The 20,510-nt window shown below is 38.3% G+C and overlaps 1 protein-coding gene across 1 annotated transcript; it reads left to right on the top strand.

Annotated features, from left to right (window-relative positions):
• Positions 1-6,296: 6,296 nt before the first annotated feature.
• SMPX (small muscle protein X-linked) lies at positions 6,297-15,228 on the top strand (the record flags this gene model as incomplete). Its single annotated transcript, XM_080361497.1, has 3 exons — positions 6,297-6,335; positions 11,078-11,167; positions 15,088-15,228. 3 exons carry the CDS (start codon positions 6,297-6,299, stop codon positions 15,226-15,228), a joined length of 270 nt encoding a protein of 89 aa, XP_080217623.1.
• Between the last annotated feature and the right edge of the window lie 5,282 nt (positions 15,229-20,510).

Genomic DNA, 20,510 nt, shown 5'->3' with positions numbered 1-20,510 from the left:
TGATAATTTGAAGCAAAACTCCAGGAATGTATTTTTTAACTTTTTACTTTAAAGAAGTCTTATTTCAAGTGAGCTTAGATTGTGAGTACTCCTTTGTTGGCTTGCATTTTTAATCATATTACTTTGCCTGCATTACACTAAAACAATTTAGACTATAATAAAAAAAATATTTTTATTTTGGGAGACTCAGGGAAGTTGTATCTGCACTTAGGAGGTTGCTCAAAAAGCAAAATATTTAAGTAAGCTTATTAAGTTGTGACAGCTTAAAGAAACAATTCTGACATTATGCAGTGAAATTTCTCAGTCAAGAAGTAAGACACATACACATTTCTGTTAACCATCAACTTCACTTTCAAAACTAATAAACTGCTCTAGGAAGCACATTAATTAGAAAACATTCTAGTAGTGCAATAAAATATATTTTGGATCTATATTGTGATTTTCATAAATCAAATAAATACATTGTTATTGTGTCCTTTGGACCTCTGTACATGAGACATAATAATTTTATGCAGTGTGTGTCAATGTACCTGGCCCTAAATTGCCAGGCATTGAATCCATCATCTGAAATGCACATATGTCTCATTATTTACTTACTAAATCATCTGCTGCATGTATTCAGCAGATGAATCTGCAAGTCATGGGTCTGTGCGTCCCAGTGGTTATTAAAAGGCAATGGTATCCTGCCAAGTAATGGTAAAAACGTATAGTTTTCCCTTTAAAATGTACTCAGATCTACATTTTGTAATATCAGTGGTAAAATGTGGGGTCACTCCTTTTATCCCAACAATTCAATACGTTTTAGATGTGATTGTCGATGGCTGTTAGGTATGTGACAGAGGTAGATTCTTTTCCTATTTACACATCGCTAGGACTATCTATTAAATTACTTGTCACTTCCATGAAAATTTGTTGAAGGAAACAGTGTTGAGCTGGTGTTTCTTAGGCATATTTGCAAGATTATAGAATTACAAAATATAAGCAATGGCCTACCTTTGTTAAATTAATGGCACATGGAAGGAAGAACTGTGTATTCCAGAGCTGGTTTGTAATATAACTGCTGTAATATCAATTGAAATAAATTCGTGTACAAGATCATGTTACAAAGTTATATTGCCTCTTTCAGTGCTTTCTAATACTTTTGTTGTAAACATGAACCTTCACAAGGGAGTGTGTAAAGTCATTTATCTGACTCCAGCTCTGCTGTAAGATGGTGTCAACCTCCTGGAAGGCAGGACCCTAGACTGTGACAGCAAGCTCCTCCATTCTAGGCAAAAGACAGGTCTGTGGGCCCTGTTGTGAGCTCTGCCATGTTTCAAGTGCAATAATGTTCTCATAGCTCAAATACTTGACAACAGCCATGCTCAGCCTTTCTGAGGAAACAGGCCAAGGGGTCTCCTTGGAAGGAGCTGTTTGTTATACGTGCCTCCATCAGTCTCGACCTAACACAAACACATGTCCCTGTTTCATACTTAGTTGTGTGTCCACCTTGTCATGGATCCTTGGGAAGAGGGGGTGGCTATGAGTAGTCTACAAGCTGTAGAGCAAGTTGTCAGATCTATCAGCTGCTTCCAGATGACAGCACTTCTAGGAGAAGAGGCAGCAGAGTGAGTCACAGGCTTAATGAAGTCATCTGGTAGGTCATCCTCCTCTTTGAGATACTTGAAAAGAGTGATTGGTCAAATAAATTAAAGTCAAAGGAAATCCTCTCTGAAATCACCATCCCAACCACTAGCTGTTATAAATAACTTTGTCACCAATTTTGAAAATTGTGGATCTTGTCCTAAAAGTTTCAAGTACCAGCAGCACATGGCCAGTACAGTGTTGCCCATGACACTGCTGTTGTCACCATTGCTGTTGTGGATCAAGTGGAGAACAGGTATGGCAGAGGAAAGTTCACTCTTGCAAAGGTGCAGCGAAAAGGAGGCTGCACTTCTAGGGGTGGTAACGTGAGTCTGTGCCCCATGCACGACTTGCTATGACAAATCTCCTGTGGCAGCCTTCACTGAAAACAGCACTTATAGGTATAATAACATTTCAGTTCCCTGACTACCTATTGCAACTCCTCCCCACACTCTTCCTTTAGCTTCTCTTCATCCACACACCCTAAGGTTCAGCCACTGGCCACTGTGGCCTCACCCTGTTAGAAGTCCTCCCCACGAGCAAGGCTGTTCTGCCAGCAGGAACATCACTCCAAGACCCTGAGGCAGCTGCTGCACGAGTTCACTCCCAACCCAACAGCAACGTAGTTGCACTGATGTGGCATTCACTTCCCATGGTTAGTCCCTCTGAGGTGAGTTCTTTGTAATTACATCTCCATAATTATTTCCTTCTCTGGCATGGCAGCAGGGATGCACACACTGCCCCAAACATCACAGGAGGAGCTGTGTGGTACCTTCTGCCACCGAATGCCTGGAGCCTGTGAATAGCCCAGAAAGACGGGGAGAGGGAGGGCAAGAAAAGGACCCAAAGGTGTGTTCTTTCAACACCTCCTGCTTGACACTTTAGTCCTGGCTTTACGATGGTCAAGTGTCACAGAGGACCAAGTTACAGGGTGAATCAAACTCTATATTTAGGAAGAACAACTGGAAGCTATGACAGGAATTCCCTTTTACACTTTGCTTCTCAGCTGAGTCCCACTCCAGCCTGGAGCAGCTCTCAGCGCCGGCCGAGCTGAAAGCATTGGAGCTATTTCAGACACATTAAAAGGATCACAGTCAATACCTCAGCTGGTAGAAGAAGGTACCTTTTTCAGCATCAAAAGGAGGTGCACATACTTGACGGTTTGGAGCTTTTTTTATATAAGTAAATAAGTAAGCTAACCTTGAAGGGGTCAATTAAAAACTTTAAAGACCCTTATGAAAACTCTTTAATAACTGCCGTGAGGTGACTACAATAGTTGTGGGTTTCTGCTTATTTAATATGCAGCATATCAGCATATTCAGAGCAGATTGTTATTGCTTCATAGCCTTTGGGAATCTTTAAAGATTTAAAACAGAAAGCCGCTTAAATACCTAGTGACCTGTATGAAGCCTGTGTATTAGCTCAAATACTGTAGTACACAGGTACACGCTTACTGTTTTCTATATGTTTGTTACAGCTAGTGAATTATTATAGGAGGGGGGTTGAGGGTAGGAGGGGTGTTCTTTTGCTGTAAGCTTAATAGGTAACTGTAGTGGAAACAACTGCGTTACAGAAAACATTATTGTATTTGCCTAGAGCTCGTAGTAAGTTTTTGTGTAGCAGACTGGAAGCTGCAAAGCAGGGGGTTCTTTTATTTCTTTGTACTAGCTGAATCTCACAGTAGTATAGTTCCTGTCAAAGCCTTTTAAGAAGATAATGCACTTCAGTTCTGTGTCCAAAATACCCCTTGTGCTTGATGCTGCAAGTGTGGTGGGGGGGTAAAGAGAGCTTCCAGGTGGGGTGTGGGGAGGGTTCTTTCTGTTGTCTGTGTGCTGCTGAACATTTCTGCGGATTACGAAAGATAGTATCATGATATCTCATTGTATTTAAAGCAAATTGAATAAGTCAGCGTATTATCTTGCTGCAGCACTGTCAGAACTTATTTTTAGCAGAGGAACAGTAGATACGTCCTTTGTTTTAAAAAGGTTTTCTTCAAAACACTGATTTATTTCACCGTAGTGGTCCTATATTTCACAAGTAGCCCTGTTCATGGGTACTTTCACTGAGAAGCAAGGGAATTCACAGGGGAAGTCTGGCATGAAACAGCTCCAAACTGAACTAACGTTGCTGTTGCTTTCTAAGTTTGGCTCAGCATGCAGCCCATAAAAGGTAAAAGGTAAGGTGTGGGGAAGCCAAAAAAACACTGGGGAATACAGGCTGCGTGCGTCTGCATTTTGCTGGGTGCTTACTTGTGAAGTCCTGTGGTGGAAATGAGGGTGAAGAGTGATTTCTTCAAGTTTGCAGAGCTGATTGGAATGCCAGAACTTAATACAATCAGTGCAGCACACTTGACTCTCTCTCTGAGGTGCATGGCAAAAGAACAGAGAAATTTATATAAATGAACTAATCACTTCAGTAATAGATGCATCTGTAACCTAAGGTTTATTTTCCTGTAACTGATGGTCAGTATTGCTCTGGAGAGAAACTCAGGGAAGGGAGGGAAAGGAAGAGAGCCAGAGAAGATTGTCTATTTTTACTCAGTAGCATGGTGTTGTCCTGATTTCTCTTGGAGTAATGAGGACAGTATGAACCGGTAGGAAAATCACCACCTCCAAAAGCAGTCCTGCACAATTGTATCATGCATCTATCTTTAGGAAGCAGTGTCTGATTGAAATCATTTCCAATGCAGACTTCTTGTGAACCCAGAGCACCTCACTGAGGAGTACTATTGCTGTGCTTGGTTAAAGTCGAGATTCAGCGTAAATCCCTGTCTGTTGAGCTCTTGGTGTCCTGAGAAGTGTGTATTGGTGTTTTTTATAATGCACAGGCACGCAAGATGGAAAAGTAAATCTTAGCTTTAATTTCTTTGTGACAGTGTTTAGAAACTAGATTCACAGTGCTTTGAAGTGTTTTATGTTAATTTCCTGTGCTTTTGTTTCCATTTCTCATTCTGATTAGAAAGAGAAAAAGATGATAAGAAAAATTAATTAAACTTTTCTGTGTTATGAACCCTATCTTTCCGATAAACTGGGGGATTGTTTTGTATTTATCTTTGGAATACAACCACTGGTTAACAGCACAGTTATTTCTATGCATAGTAAAGATTTTCAGAAAGGAAAGAGAGTGCAGTAAATGCTTTTGGCTTTTGGAAAACTGTGCAAATTTTGTCATGAACTTCAGTGGCTGAGATTTAATTCCCTGAAGTTTTAAAACTGCCTCTGATTTTAAGATTTTATATGTAAATGTAAGACCACAATATGAAACTCACTGGAAGCACACTGGTTTTCTTTTGCATAGTGGGATTTTTTTCTGATTTAATAATTCGGTGGAAGCCATTTAAACCCAAGCAACCTATGAAGATGCCATCCTCTGATTTAATACTATGTGTTGGCTTGGGCAGCACTATACAGCTGGGAGTGTGATCAGAGGGAGACCTCTAATGGCAGGTCATTTTTACTTTGAGTAAACTACTTTCTGTGCAGAGTTACACACAAATTTAAAGCCAATGCAAGAGCAAGTCTTCCATGAGGCTCTGGTGATACACTTTTATGCTGATATTCCAGACTGAAGCCAACCTACAACTCATCTGCCTTTCTTTGGTACCGCTTCCATATGACACACTCTTTGGAGAACCAAAGTCTTTGACCCACTTTTGATTTCTCAGTATATTTCTATTCTCTCCTATGTCACTTATTACTTTTCTCAATGTTTTCTTTCTCATCTCAGGTTAAATATTGCAGCAAACATATGCTGTAGTTTGTTTGTGATCAATGAGTTCTCTGGTGAACTCATTTGTCACCTTTTAGTATTTTGAGTAATAATGAGATAGTTTAAATAGCCAGACTTTGATGAAGGTCTAGTCCAGTCAGAATATTAAGAATGAGAAGTCAAGAAAACGTTTTAATTCATGTGATAGCAAAATTTCTTGCATTTTATTTTTACCTTTATAGAATCTATTGACTTTCGTGATTTCCATTTGTTATTGTATGTTAATACTGTGTCAGTCCATATTTCTATGTATGCATAAAATCATATGGAAATGTCCATTCTTTCTTATCTACCTTCTTGCTAAAGAAAATCAATGAATCTATGTGAACTAAACTTTGAAGAGAGGCTACTTTGTGCCCTAGGTACTGCCAAACAAATTTATGGTTTCTTGATCATTTCGAATCTACATGCATTAAAGATTTGCAAGGCTCTGTGAGTCAGAAAATGGTTATGTCTGCATTTATCAATGTTTTGTAGTAAGTTATGCTTTATTGAAAGAAGGTTTAAACAGAGTTCAAATAATTCCCACATACATAGTGTGGTAGAAATAATCATACATGGTTTATCCTCAAATGCTTCCCTTAATTCTTACTCATTTTACAATGCCATTAAGGAGAGATTCCTTATCTCTACTCGTTATTGTTTTTAATGTGAAAGAGATAGCTCTATTTGTGGCTATGAAAGATTAATTAGAGCAGCTCAGGTGTACTGTCGCTTTCTGATATTCAGAAGGAATAACTAAGCAACTCTGAAACTGAGATGGAAAGAGGATCTGGGCAGATGAAATGGATGCCTGTCAAGAGGCAGCATGGGTTAAGTTCTAGCTTATCTCCCCCAGCTATCAGAATGTCAGAGCCTGTAACACTTTCCCATTTTGCTTGCAGGGATAAGCCTCTGTCTTAAAAATGTCAAACCAACCAGCGTCACATGTCAAAGCCATTCAGGTAAGAGACAGTATTTTGTTTCTAATATAACAAAAATAGGAAATCTCAACCTCCATTGCTTGACAAACTGCATTTTGCTCATACGAAACACTGCAGAAGTGCTAACTGGAAATTGCTTTTTTAAAGTACAAAGCTTGGCAGATATGAAAGCACTGCAAAAGTTTGACCGGAAGAGCATCTTATAATCTGAGCTGATAAAAAACTGGATCAGATAGCTTGGTTGATTGCTTGTTTTCATGGTCTTTCCAATGTTAGGCTATGTCTGTTCATGGGTCAGCTAAGCAAAACGTGGTGATACAACTGCATAACTGATCAGAACTATAAGTAAAAATAATTCTCGCAACTATTAGATTTTCCACAGAGTTAATAAAATGCTGGAAGAATTATAGGCTAAAAAGATGGTATTGAAGTTTTTCATGTCTGCATTCCTTTCAAAAAAAGCCCACAACTTCCAATATTTGCTTAAGAAACATTTTATTTAAAAGCCAAAGTAAAATGAGAGAAATGTTGATGTTTTCATTAAAAAAAAAAATCTTATGTGTCACATACCTCCTCAGATGGCATATGCTCTCAAGGATGCCGTTGGTTGTTACATACTTGTAAAAGAAAGCTGGAGAATTATCCCAACATCATCATGAAGCAGCATCATGGAGACTGTATTTAGCTATCATCAATTCTGGTTGAAAGGCCAAAGTAGCCCCTGAGCTCCAGATTTTTACAGAATTTTAATGTATTTTGTAAAATGCACTTGCAATCAAATTTTCCAATGAATTCAGATTCCCTTAAGATTATGTAAGAAGCACAAATCGGAATTTCTGAAGTCCAATCTATCCTATATTTCCCCAAGATAATACTAAGTCCATGGACTGGAGTATCAAGAAGATTAATTACCCAGTGGTATACTGAAGTTGCAAGGCACTGTAAAAATGTTAATTCTCTTTACCATCATCAACTCCCCAAACTTCTGTGCTGTAGTTCAGTTGATATCAGCTGAGGTTTGCCATTGATTTCACTCAGTACAAATTTTTGTCCCTCTTTTACAGTGACTGTGGAAATGTTTGCATGATTAATGAACAAATGTAGATAATTTATAGCTCAAAATATTTACATTTTACATTTAGATTCCGTGGGCACATATAAGCATTTTTAAGGAATTAATTTGGTTTACTTTTCCCTTAAAGATGCAGTTATAGACTCCTTTTTATGTTTATGATGACTTCTAAATGTAAAAAATTGCTTCTAGTTTCTCCATTTAAAAAGTGCATTGAGTTTCAGCACTAAGTTTGATGCCTTAAGAAACTTTAATTATTGCAAAGGTAATTCGAATAATAATAATAAGAAAAAATTACAGCACAAACTTTAAACTAAATCTATTAAACATTCCGTCAAAGTTTGCTCCAGCAGGGAGACTTGCACTTGAATTGATGCCTATTACACTTCAAGAACTGTTAAGAACCATAACTCAAAATGTCGCTTTACTTTTATACATTGTGATTCATATATTATGATCCTTTGTTAATATGTGCTATTATAGTAGGACTGACATCTGCTGGAGAATATACATCATGCTGCAGCAATGAAAATTTAATGGCGCTTTACTAACAGAAGTATTTCAATGGCAGTCTGTGTCAGAAGTGGCTTCTTTCTGACCATGTGCAATGTAAGCTAAAATCTTCACCTGCCAACAGCCATTAAATGAAGATGTAGGAGAGTTAAAGTTAGAAACTAGTTCCCAAGAATAGTTTGGAGCAATAGAGGACAGAAGTGGTTCCCAAGAGTAGTTTGTGGTGATAGAGGACCAAAATGGTGTTAATTCCTGGCAACATTCATTGCTGGCCTCCTCCTCTCAGTGTGTAAAAGGCTGTGGGCAGCTCTGGCTAATAATTATTTGACCTACAAACACCACTCCTGGCTTTCCCCAGAGGTAAGGGCGAGGGGTTTCCTGGTTTTTTTTTGGTTTTGGTTTTATGTTTTGTTTTGTTTGTTTGGGTTTTTTTGTATTTGCACTTGTTTGTTTGTTTTTGCATTGTTATTTTTGTTGTTGCTTGTTTGTTTTTGTTTGTTGGTTTTGTTTTGTTTTGTGGGTTACATTCAGTTTTCTCTGTTCTCTTTTTTTTTAAACAAACAAAACAAAACGAACGTGTTTATACTGAAGTGGCTTTCCAGCTTATTCAGTCATCCTTCTGGACAGCTAGGAATGGCTGTGATGCTGTGGAGAGTTTACCGCAACAGTCCTCAGCTCATGCAGGGCTGCCAGTAATTCAAGACGCAACAGTTCCTGATCTGGATGCCCTGTTTCTAATAAACAGAAAGAAGAACACAAACAGATCTCTAAATACTGGTTTAATTGTGTCAAACCAGCAATCTGTGTCATATGTCATGTTTACAGATAATTTTTCCTTTGGTCTGTTCAGGAAGACCTTAGTCCAGTGAATCAGTACACATACCTACTCATTATGAGAACTGCAATGGCATCTAAAACATGGTAAACACTTTCCAAAATGAAAGGAAGATGCAAACCAACTAGTTTTAATAATTAGTATGCTTAATAATAATAATCACATCTAGAAAGCGTGTCTAAACCAATTATAATTTAGGATTTCAAGAGTCTGGAATGAAAAATTTCCTGATTAGCATTTCACTGGATGGGGAGCAGGCTCATATCTCAGTCCCAGCAGACAGGTGACAACAGGCCTGAAACATATTTTAAAATCAAAGTTGCAAACCCATGCTGATTGCAGCACAACACAGTCCTCGCAGAGCCCTGCTGGCGCACAGAATTTGGTCCACCCAATACTTAATTAAATGTTATGGTCCATTCGATGATGGACTCGTGATGATTCTTTTACCTTGATCTCAGAGCGCAAAATTACCCCTTCACAGAACAATTCTCATCATCATGAGAACAACACCCCTTTTGCACTTTGAGATCTTTTGGTTTGATTCCGAGAGACAGAGGCCTCTACACTACTTGCATTCCTCTGTTTCCCAGAATCCCATCCTCATCGCCAATTAAACATCACAGTCCATTCAGTGTTTCAGCTCTGCAAACCTGTATGACCATGCTAGCTGTAAATTGCAGAGAAGTTTCATATTCCAAAAAAAGAAGCTGCCTGGAGGTACCAGAGCCTGGCAGGGGAGATGATTAAAAATAAAAATAGGAAAGCTGTTTTTTTTCCATTCCTAAAAGAAATAATGGGTTAAGTACTGTGAGGCTGAAAATGCCCTATCCCCTGGGAACTTAGGAAGTGCAGATGAAAGGTTTCACAGCATCTAAACTAATGCTTAGTGAAAAAACCTTATGAAACTAATACCCTGTTGTCTATAAAGTAACATGGCCCTGCAGACATTTGCCAGCCCCACTGAAATCACCTTACATAAGTAAAATAAAGGGAAATAAATATATAAGTAGAATAAAAGTAAGGGTGCTTGTTTCTTGGCAAATTGATTACAGCTGTCTGAACAGTTGTTGTTACTGAAAACAGTGGGCTGTTTTCCTCCGGTTGCCCAAGCTCGGGCACGATCTGCGAGACCATGATTTGAGCAAAAGGATGGGATTGTTCATCTTCATTTAATGCAAATCAGTCAGATAGTAAGCTAACAATAACAGAGCTTGCTGTTGGAAGGTTCTCTGTTTCCACTCCATAATATCACCAATTCACCCCCTGGTTTTACCAGTGGGAGTCATGATATTTTGATGACATTTCCTAGGAGCAGCTTCTCTTCTGAGATCATGAGATAAGAATAAGTACAAATTGTGCATTTTGTTGATCACACCGTTTGACTTTTAAAATAGTCCAGGCTGGGTCATATGGGAAAATAGATACATTTTAGCTGCTCTTTCCTAAACGATGTTTTCTGCCATTCTTTTCTCAAAAATCTTTATTTTCAAGATATCTATTATAAGCCTCATTTGTGTTATGGCTACTGGCTTTCTGCCACAGACAAAAAAATCAAACTGAGACGGCCAGGTGGATATCATTCTGGAGGGAGTTTGCTAAAGCCAGGTCTGTCTGGCCTTAGAGCCAGCTCAGTCTGCTTGGACTGCTGAGTCCTTGCTGCAGACCAGGCTGGGGTTTCTGGGCAAAACCTAGTGGGTACTGGAGAGGCAACAAGCCTTCCTGCCTTTTCCTACACATCCTTTTTGCAACCAAGGGACCTATTTCTAGGACTAAGGCATTGCATTTGCAGTTTGTAACACCCGTGGGTAGATTTTGTTCATAAAATCACATTTTAAACACTCATGGCTTAAATTGGCTCAGGATGGGCTTTCCTATCCGACTGTGATTAAGTGAAGTGAGAACTGGTGTCATTGGGGGAGGGACAGTGGTCCAGTGGTTTGGGTGTTACTGTAGGATTTGGGTGACTTACACTTAAATGCTGATTCTGGCACTCACTTTCTGTTTGACCTTGCCAAAACTGAAGTAGACCCAGATATCTAAAGACACTTTTGTGTCTAATACTGATTTGTTTAAAGTCCAGTGGAATCAGAGAACGTCAGGCTAAAATTCAGAACTTGAAAAGCTTTCCGAGTAGCTTTTTCTTTTCTGCTTTCCATCTTTAAAATGGAGCTGAAAGCACTTCTCTTTCCCACAGGAGTGGTGTGATGATGCACACATTCAAGGCATAAATGCTTGGGAATCTCAATAATGTCTATATTTTTGTTACACCCCTTTATAGAGTTTTGCCATTTACGTCTATTTCTCAGTCACTATTTATGCATCATAATTTCCTTCTCCCAGGCTAATATTAACATCCCAATGGGAGCATTTCGACCTGGTGCGGGCCACCCCCATAAAAGAAAAGAACTTACACCTGAAGAAGTGGAGGAGGTAAGGAAAAAAGTTGGTTTTGTTTGTTTGTTTTATTCTTATTTTTTCCCTTAGGAGAATCCCTGCCATTGATGGAAGAAAGACTTTTAGTCAAGTTATACCAGTCTTAGGTACCACAGGTGAACATACACTGATCATACGTGGAAATAACTGGACACCTGCTGAACACTATATATACATTGTTCTGGTTTCGATGCCAAGGCACCTATAGGAATTTAAACTGTTTCAAAGGTATGTATGTCGCTCCACTTAACAGCAGGATGATATCTGCTGTCAGGAAAGAGAGACAGGATCTCACCAGCAGTGTTTCTCAAGACTGGAGTTGATTGGATACAGCACGAAAAGTTATAGCAAGGCTTTGACATAATCTCCTACTATCTGCTGCCCTGCAGAGGGATTTATTGTTACAGCTTAACAATACTCAAACAGGTTTTCAAACCTGACACTTTGGAATATTTATCAATGAGTAGAAATTGAATGTGGAGACTATACATTTGCAAGTTAAAAACAGAAATTGTGAATCCATTTACCTACACAGGGTGAAAATACTTCCTTTTAGATGGAATTCCGTGTTTGCATGCCAGTGTTTTACAGTGGGTATTTAACACTGAGGTTTACACTCAGATTTTTTCCTTAACCAACACTGAGCACAAAGGTTATGATTAAATGCAGCTGTCATGTTTCTGGATGATGTTAAAAGATTCTATTTACCATGAACTTCTATCATAAACAAGAACTAAAACCAACAATGGAGAACAAGTTAGTGGAATACTCCAAACAAGAAAAAAATGCAAACAAGAATGAGTGCTTAGGACTTTCTGGACAGCTGGCTTAGTTTGGATTTATAATTCCCAGCTGAGAACTGGTCCTGCTGGACCAGAGCTGTGGATGCTCCCCACAACCAAGGGCAGGAAAGGTTCCAGCTGACCCCACACAGCCAGACTGTCTCTCTTGCTGCCATGCGGGTGAAGCGAGGCTGTGGTGTTAGGAGGGAGTCTTGCCCCCAGGCAGACTAGAGCTGTGAGGACCAGGAGGGAGGTTGATAGTCACTTGTCTCCAGGCACAAAGAGGCGCTGCTACTGATGCAGCCCCAAACAAGAAGCAACAAAATTCGTTTTGGACAATCAACAGCTCCTTCCGACCTGGTACCGGCACTTGCAATGGTCAGGTTTAGTTATATAAGAGCTGATTCTTCCTTTTCTGTCCAAATCAGACAGATTTTTTCTGAATTTCATCATATTTGATATAAATAGTGCTCTATTTACAGATAATTTTCCTAAAGAAATCAAACCCAGGCTGGCTTAACTGTTCTTAAAAAGATTTTAAAAACTCAAAACCAAACATATAAAGTGACCTTGAACACATATTGTGACTTTCTCCCCTGGAAAGAAATTAAAACACATTCTCTCTGCAGTAATTAAGCTAGTGAAGGCATGCATGTTATTAAGCTGAAACTAATATAGGATGTGTGAATTCTGTTAGCATTTGAGAAATAAAATAAATGGCTAGTGCTAATAATTAGATTGGGTTGGGTAACTGAATATTGCTTTGCTTATCAGTTATGTGAATACTACATATGAGACAGACATTATGGGATCAAAGTTCTTTCCCCCAGTTTTCTAGTCAATATGCAAGCCAAGCAATGAGAGTAAAGACTACAGAAACAGATCTTGTAATATAAATAGAATAAAACCACTACCAGTGGACTTATCTTTTCAGCTTTCTCATTTTATTAAGTTTTGCAGTGCAGCTCATGATTCTTTAGATCAGCGTTAGACAAATACAACTAAACACAACTTCCTCTAAAGTGTTTAGCATTTTTCACTGTATTTTAAAATCTTGGTGAAGGAGATGAGGGAAACATATGTCTTACTCAAAGGAATTGTTAAATCATAAGTCAACAGTATTTTTGAAGGTCAATGGAACAGATGCGTTAATATACAACATAAATGAGGGGGTGGGAATTTCAGAAAATAACTCTTCTTCAGTCAGAGTATTTCCATGTGGGTATTTGTTAACTCCTGTATGTCGAAGTCACTCTTCAGACTTCAATAAAACTGAAGGCCAAGGTCTGATATCAGCTGTGCATTGCACACAGAGTGGGTGATACAGGGAGGGGTGCAGTCTTAAACAGTACACTCCTGAGATTAGAAAGGAAAGCTAACAGAAATGTATGGAGTGAAAATTCTCCAAAATTTGGTCAAAGTTTGCATCATTTGAGCTATGAGAGGAATGGTATTGTAGATCACTTGAAACTGTATTTTTAACACAGTATCTGCTATGTACTAATAAGAAGTAAGGAGCTAAGGGGATGGTATTTTTTCATAGTTATTCAGATTACCTAGCTGTTCAAGAAAGTTGTCGAAAGAAAGGTCTTGGCATCTTTGACTGCCAACACAATTTTGTACATCCCTCCAAACACCTTCTGTATCAATTTCTTTATTCTTCTTCTCTGCTTTGCCACTGTTCCAGGATGTTAGACCATTAATCTAGACATTAGACGGTATATATAGTAGCTGAGGATGGACTACTGACTGAGATTTTAAATTATCAAACCAGAATAATAGTATAATATTATTAGCATTATCTTGTGTTAACTAATAGCATATTAGCTAAAAAGTGAGAAAAGATAACACAAGTTTATTAGGCCAAACAGTATAATTGTTGCTTCAGTTTTCTTATAAATGGTGATCTCTAGAAAGTTCATAAAGATCAGATAAGAAATGTCAGTTTTCTAAAATTCCTTGGGCTTTTGTGACTTGACATTGCAAAAATTTTACTTCCTAATTAGCATGTAGTCCATTAGTCAACAGAAAAAAAGCGGTTTATTGGCCAATAATCTTTGACTGAAAACTTTGGAGTTTTAAAAATGAAGGCAAATATTAAGAACTGACTGTTCAGAGTCAATACAGCTTTCAAAAAAGGGTGGCTAATAAATCTAAATAGGGAATTGACTCCAAAAAGCCCATCCAAAGAAGACATTCACACAGTAGTCAAAAAAGAAAAAATAATTTCAGAGTGAAATTATTTGCAGTAAAATATTAGCTCATCTCTAAACCTACATGATTCCCCCTGTATGCCGGATTTATAAAATACAGGACAGTCTGGAACAGCCTTAAATTGCCTACTGGAAAACTACTGTTTCAAAACATGGCTCAGTCTGGAACAGAAATTGTCTACAACACATACTGTACCTTATCTAGGAGTAATATTACAGCCGAGGAAGTACCAAAGGCTGAGATACTGTGGTTCATTGGGTGATTAACTGAGATGCTTGGTATTGTGTGACTGCTGTTACTTAGCCTGTATTTTAACAAGTCAGCAAAATAGCCATTAGGCACTACCCTAATTCAAACATAAAATGAGTAAAACCCTTCTGATCTCTACAACTGAGGTTAAGAAAAAATAAATGTAAACTCAAGCTCCACTTGGATGGAGCTTTTGGGGTCCATAACCTACTATCATAGCTCCTCTCCAGAGCTGCAGAAGGGCATGATGGTTTCCTTCCCCAACTGACTGGCAACTATGAGACTCTCAAATAAATTAGATGGTAAGAATGGTTCTTCCACTTTTTTCTCCCTAAAATATGAAGCAACTGGGAGTTGCCTTTAATGTTCTGCTCAGCTTATTTTCCACTGGTGGTCTGACACTGTAAATTCTTATTCATTTACCAAAAGATCCACATCCCTCCACACTGAGCACCTTCTAATTTTTTTTTCTTTTTGGAAGGTTTTTAGACAACCACCAACAAAACAACCTATCTCTTCATTCCACCACCACCACCCTCCCATTCCCTCAATTTCCATTGGGACTGTATTTAGTATAAAAAGCTTATTTCTTGTTTCTCAAATAACTGACCTATGCTCATGCTCAAGAAGTTGCTATTGTAGCAGTAAGGTCTCTGATATCCTTTCGTGCAGAGTGTTCCTGCTTCAACAGAGGAGGAGAAAGACAAGAAACATCTCCCAGGAGCTAAGAAACTTCCCGGTCCTGCTGTCAACTTGTCAGAGATTCAGAATATAAAGAGCGAGCTGAAATTTGTCCCCAAAGCTGAACAGTAGCCACAACAAGCAGGTGAGTAAAAGGTTCTTTGCATTGCTCTATGAGAAGCAGGCTGATCCAGAAACCTCTCTGTGTCAAAAGCTAGCTTTCCAATTGCTTCAAAGTATCTGGAATCAGGTGCCATATTTCAAAATATAAGAAGAAAAGGTCATAATTCTTGGCATTCTCTGTTATTTCAAACACGCAGCATGTGGGAGGTTATATCTGATGACATATGGCACCCATCATCCAGCCTAACAAAATGTGTGTTCAGCTATTAGGAATATTGAACCCAGCTTAAAAATACAAGCTTCTTGCCTTGCAAGTACAAATTCCAGTTTTACAGAATATAGGACTTGTAGTTATGGACACTAACTACAAATAAAGGTATTACAGTGCAAATAAATCTATCACAATTATGGACAAGTAGGTCAGTATTTCTAAAACGCTCCTTTGAAACATTAGAGATTTGATAATATTTTATTTCTGTAATTCAAAACCGATATGCTAATGGCTTCATGTATTTGATCATACAAATGTACCCAGTGCTACTTGTGGCACCCAAGGACTTCCTATCTATCTGTGTGGACCCAGAAATATGATGTAGGGGATCTTGGGGAGGTCTGTGCTCCTCTGGAGTGGCAGCTGGAGACCAGGCAGGGACCCTCAGGCCCTGCAGGCAGCATCAGACACCTATGGGTTGAACCACTGGTCCATGACTAGCACCACAACTCATTCCTCACCTTATTTTACTGAGAAGGAAATGTTCAGCACTTCAGCACAGGTTTCAGAACTATTTCTATCTAACTGCAAACAAGGCCCATAAGCCTCCATTGTTCTACATTCTGAGCCTTAAAGATACAAATGATCATGTCCATGTAATTATCCTCTGATTTTCTTTGAAAAGCCTGAGTCAGAAAAGATGCATCGAGCAGTCACAGTGAAATTCAGCTGTACAGAGAAGCTTCAATTACAACAAAAAGCCTGTCTACAGTAAGAAAGAGTTGTGCCACATAGTAGTCATCTGAATTACCAATTGTGCCCAATGACACAAGTCCTTTTTATGATGATAAGAGGCAGAGGAGCTATGCTGAGTAAAAGAACATCCTCTGGTAGTTAGTGCACCAAAACATAAATGAAGAACAGAAGAAAACAGAAAGCAGTGCAAAAGGATCATAGGAATACAGAAGCTCTATGGACCCAGAATCTGAAGGAAATGGCATACAATCTGAGTTAATTGCCCCAATACACACTGCAACATTAACTTATTTTTTATCTGCAAAGTAAGTATGCCATTTAGAAGGAAAAAGTGTCTATTTTTTTTCTTGCTTTTGCCCTGCTGTGTCATAATGTTCCTGCTATTTTAAAGAAACAACAGTCTTCCTCTTTACAAAATCTGAGAAAAGGAAAATTAACATTTTGTAAAATGTAACATTGTAGCCATTACACTAAAGCAGTGCCCAGAGAAATATGATTTTTTTAATGCTGGGGCTTTAAAGAGTTTTTGCTCTGTAAGAGATATTTAGACATAAATTTAATCCCATACTTATTCTCAGATGATTGCTATTTTCAGTGTTTAAAATAGTTAGTTTTTTAATAATTATCTTACGGAGAATCTGACCGAAACATTAAGGATGTGGACAGAGATTCACTCTAAAGAAAATATTTTTATGGAAAGATCAGCAAAGTAAAGGGCATCGTGAAAGGCGTTGCTGATCATCCTTTGGATGTGATGTTCTCTAGATAGTGGTAAACTGACTGGTCAATAGAATATGTCTGTGCAGAGTGTGTACTGATAAATGAGGGCATTCTTTGGTTTTCACAGTTTGGAAATGAATTCTCTTTCACATCAGTATAATAAACTCTTCAGATATTCACTGTCACGGGATTCCCCTTTGTTAATATTTTTATATTTTTTGTGATGTTCTGTAGGAAATACCCACTGAAACAGACTAACTGCAAATTCTCTGGATAATTTCCATTATCCTGTGATCCTATAACATGATCTCATGAAAGTATCAAAGATATACACATATATATATCAAAAATACCAAAGGTTTTAAAACTACAACAATTATTTCTAACACTTCCTCCTGGTATTGCCATTCTCATCGGATAGTTTCAATAAATTGCAAGTCCGCATGATCAATTTTATTTTAATTTTGATCCATATTTTCTTGCTTGGTTTTACAGAGTGAAAACCCATCAGCAAAAATAAGGAACTTGCAAAAGAGCAGGTTGCTTCATTATTTACAAACCTATTCCTACATAATTTGCCCTTTAGAGTAACTTCTGTTAAATACTTTTGGTCTTGCTCTTTCTCCAAATTAGGAAACATGAATAGACTTGCTAAGATCATAGTTGTGAGTCTAACAGTTTGTGGGAGGGATATAATTAGTGAGATGTCATGAAGCTGGATCCACTGAAGGTCATAAAGTGCTTATCAGTTAAGATGTTCCTGTAGTCATCCCCTGCTGCTGGTCTATCACTTATAATTAACTAATTAGCTTGCTCTTCTTTGTCGTAAAGAATTTTTTTCTTCCACGGGCCTGTAGATTATGTGTTTGATGCAGCTAGTTTTAATATACAACACAAGCTGTGATTATTTTTCCTTTTCTCCATCTACAGTTTGTTGTTGTTGTTGTTGTTGTTTTTCTGCTCCCTTCACATGCACATTTCTACCTGCACAAGAGCAAAACATGCAAAATAAAATAGTAAGAAAATAGCACATGCTAATCAGCTAAATATATGTCCTACTGAATAAGTAATGATACGAAGCATCCAATTTGTGACAAACGAACTCTGGTATGGCGGAGATTTATTGCTGATTGTTGTGATACCTCATGTGATAACTAGTATGGTGATTGTACCTGAAAACGGGTCTGAGCACAAACTGGCATTTTACCTGAGAATATATATAATTGCAAACATTTACTATTACAATTCATATTTGGGTTCTTCATTCTGTTTTGTGTCCTGAAGTGTGGAGGTTTGTGTAACAAGACTTTTTATGATGCACTGTGAAGGGCCATGGGGTCTGAATGCTGGACTTCAGTTTTAAAGGACCTAAACCTTCAGCCAGAGTGGTCTATTTTTTTTTTTTTTCTTGAAGAAGACTTTTATACTTACTGAAGGAACTTCAGTAAAAAAAAAAGCAAAAAGGGAAATTTACTGCCTTGAAGTTACAAAAAAGTCTGTCATGAACATATGGGCAGCATTCCTGACACTGCATTCTGGTTTTACTTGGAGAAAGTGCTTGTCAGGATCCCCATCACAGTTCTACTCAGAATTTGCTCAGACAAGGTTGCTGAACCATGCCTGCGCTGTTCCTAACAGGGTACCTATCTTGTTCGAGGTGTGATAAGCCATGCAACTGATAGATAATCTATTATCTTTCCTGGGAACTCTACTGGGGAGGGTAGTTTAATTGCAGAAGCTGAATGGTATTTCTGTTGTCAGATTACAGAAGGAAGGGTGTTGTATTTTGAGGGTAGAAGATTAAACAGCTAGCAAAAGCTTTCCAGGGCTGCTTAGTCATTATATTACTTGCAGCATTACCTCTTCTGTAACATATTGGGAATCCTGCCTTGCACAAAATGAGAAATCTTGTCAGCAGAGCAGTCCCTGAGATTGGCATCACTTGGGGAAGAGAAAGTGAGAAAGAGAAAAGAAAAATTCCCTTAGGGAACAGAGTTCTTATATCCATACTTACAAGATGTTCCTTGGTGTTGCTATTAATTATGTACAAAAAATGTCAATTACCCTGGGCTAAAAATACACATTATACATTTGTTCACTGAGTGCTGCAGATTTTAATTGCAGTTTTGTGCTATATGCTGCTCTTAAGCTGCATCTCAGCCATCTACATCTCTCGACGTCACTACTCTGACACACTGTTCAATGGTTTTGTCTATTCTTGTGCTCACATGGACCAGAGGGATATGGTTAAACTGTCGTGCAGTAACAAGCAAAGTTATTGCCTTTTTGTTCAGCAAACATATCCAGTGCCTTGCTAGTAGAGGAACTCTGACATGCTGTGAGCTCTTGAAGCAGCCCCCAGGTTTTAAGAAAATGTGTTCATTTGATTAATTCCAAGTAGTCAGCCCTCACGCAAGAGAAGGGGATTTTACATCGAGAGGATGCCAAGGTAGGTCAGGACCTCTGATCTCCTTAGCTGGCATGGGAACAATGAGATGAAGAAGGAGAATGTGCTGCAAGAATTTCTGCAGTGACCTTCTGCCAAAGTCAGAGGAGGCTTGGGGGTATCTCGTCAATGTGTGTAAGTACCTGAACGGCAAGTGCAAAGAGGATGGAACCAGGCTCTTGTCAGTAGTGCCCAGTGACAGGCCAACCCCAGACCCACTCACTGTTTGGCCTGTGATAATTTCAAAGTACTTATTGTGTTTTTCTATCCTTGGTTTCCTACGATCCTTCTGTCTTTTGTTCAGAGTTCTCAGATTAGTAGCACTTGGGGATTTTGTGGTCAGCCATAAATTTTGCCAGGTCACTTCTGTTTGTAAAATTGTTCTAAGAAACTAGGTATTTGAGGGTTTTTAGGGTTTTTTTAACAGCATGTTTAAGGTTCTTTTGGTTTGCCTTCTAGGCTTTTTGAGTCTACTTTTATCATACTTTCAGACTTCAAAACAGAAGAGCTAGAAGTTTCTTTTCAAAGACAAAACTGTAATCCCCAGGACATCATTTAATATCAGAGGAACCTTTGGAATCACGTTATCTCCTCTAGAAAAAAAAAAAAAGAAAAAAAGAAAAAAAAGAAATAATCATGTTCTGTTTCACAGAGTTTTTCATTCATAAGTGAAAATTCTGTTCATTGTCTCTAACATAGCCTGCAGCTGTCCATCCTGACCTGAGAGTCTCTTCTCTAACACCAACGAAATGCTGTGGTAAGCTCCCAACATGTTATTCTGCAGGCCTTTGCAAATCAAAGAGAGGCTTCCTCCACATTCTCTTATTGAATGGTGGAAGTGAGGAGAAGAGCAGACTGGAGAGACTCTGCTTTCTAGATGCCTAAGAAAGCTTGAAGTTATGCATTAGGAAGTTGATTTTACTGAGTAAAGAACAGGGCTTATTCTTATGAACAACAAATGCTTCTATATAACTAGTTAGGAAAAGATTAATATTTTAAAGATATTAAAAATATTTTAAAGATTAATAACTTCAAAACAAACACTTAACAATCAGAGAACATTTTGTTCCAAAGCAAACGACAAGAATGGATCCTTGTGCTTTTTCAAAGCATAAAATATGCAAAGTCTTTTATTTCCAAACTCTGTCTTCAAGCAGA

This window comes from Nesoenas mayeri (genome assembly GCF_963082525.1).
Source record: "Nesoenas mayeri genome assembly, chromosome: 1".
Lineage (NCBI taxonomy): Eukaryota > Metazoa > Chordata > Aves > Columbiformes > Columbidae > Nesoenas > Nesoenas mayeri.
Note: the sequence above shows the minus strand (reverse complement) of the source record. Positions and strands in the feature narration are given on the sequence as shown.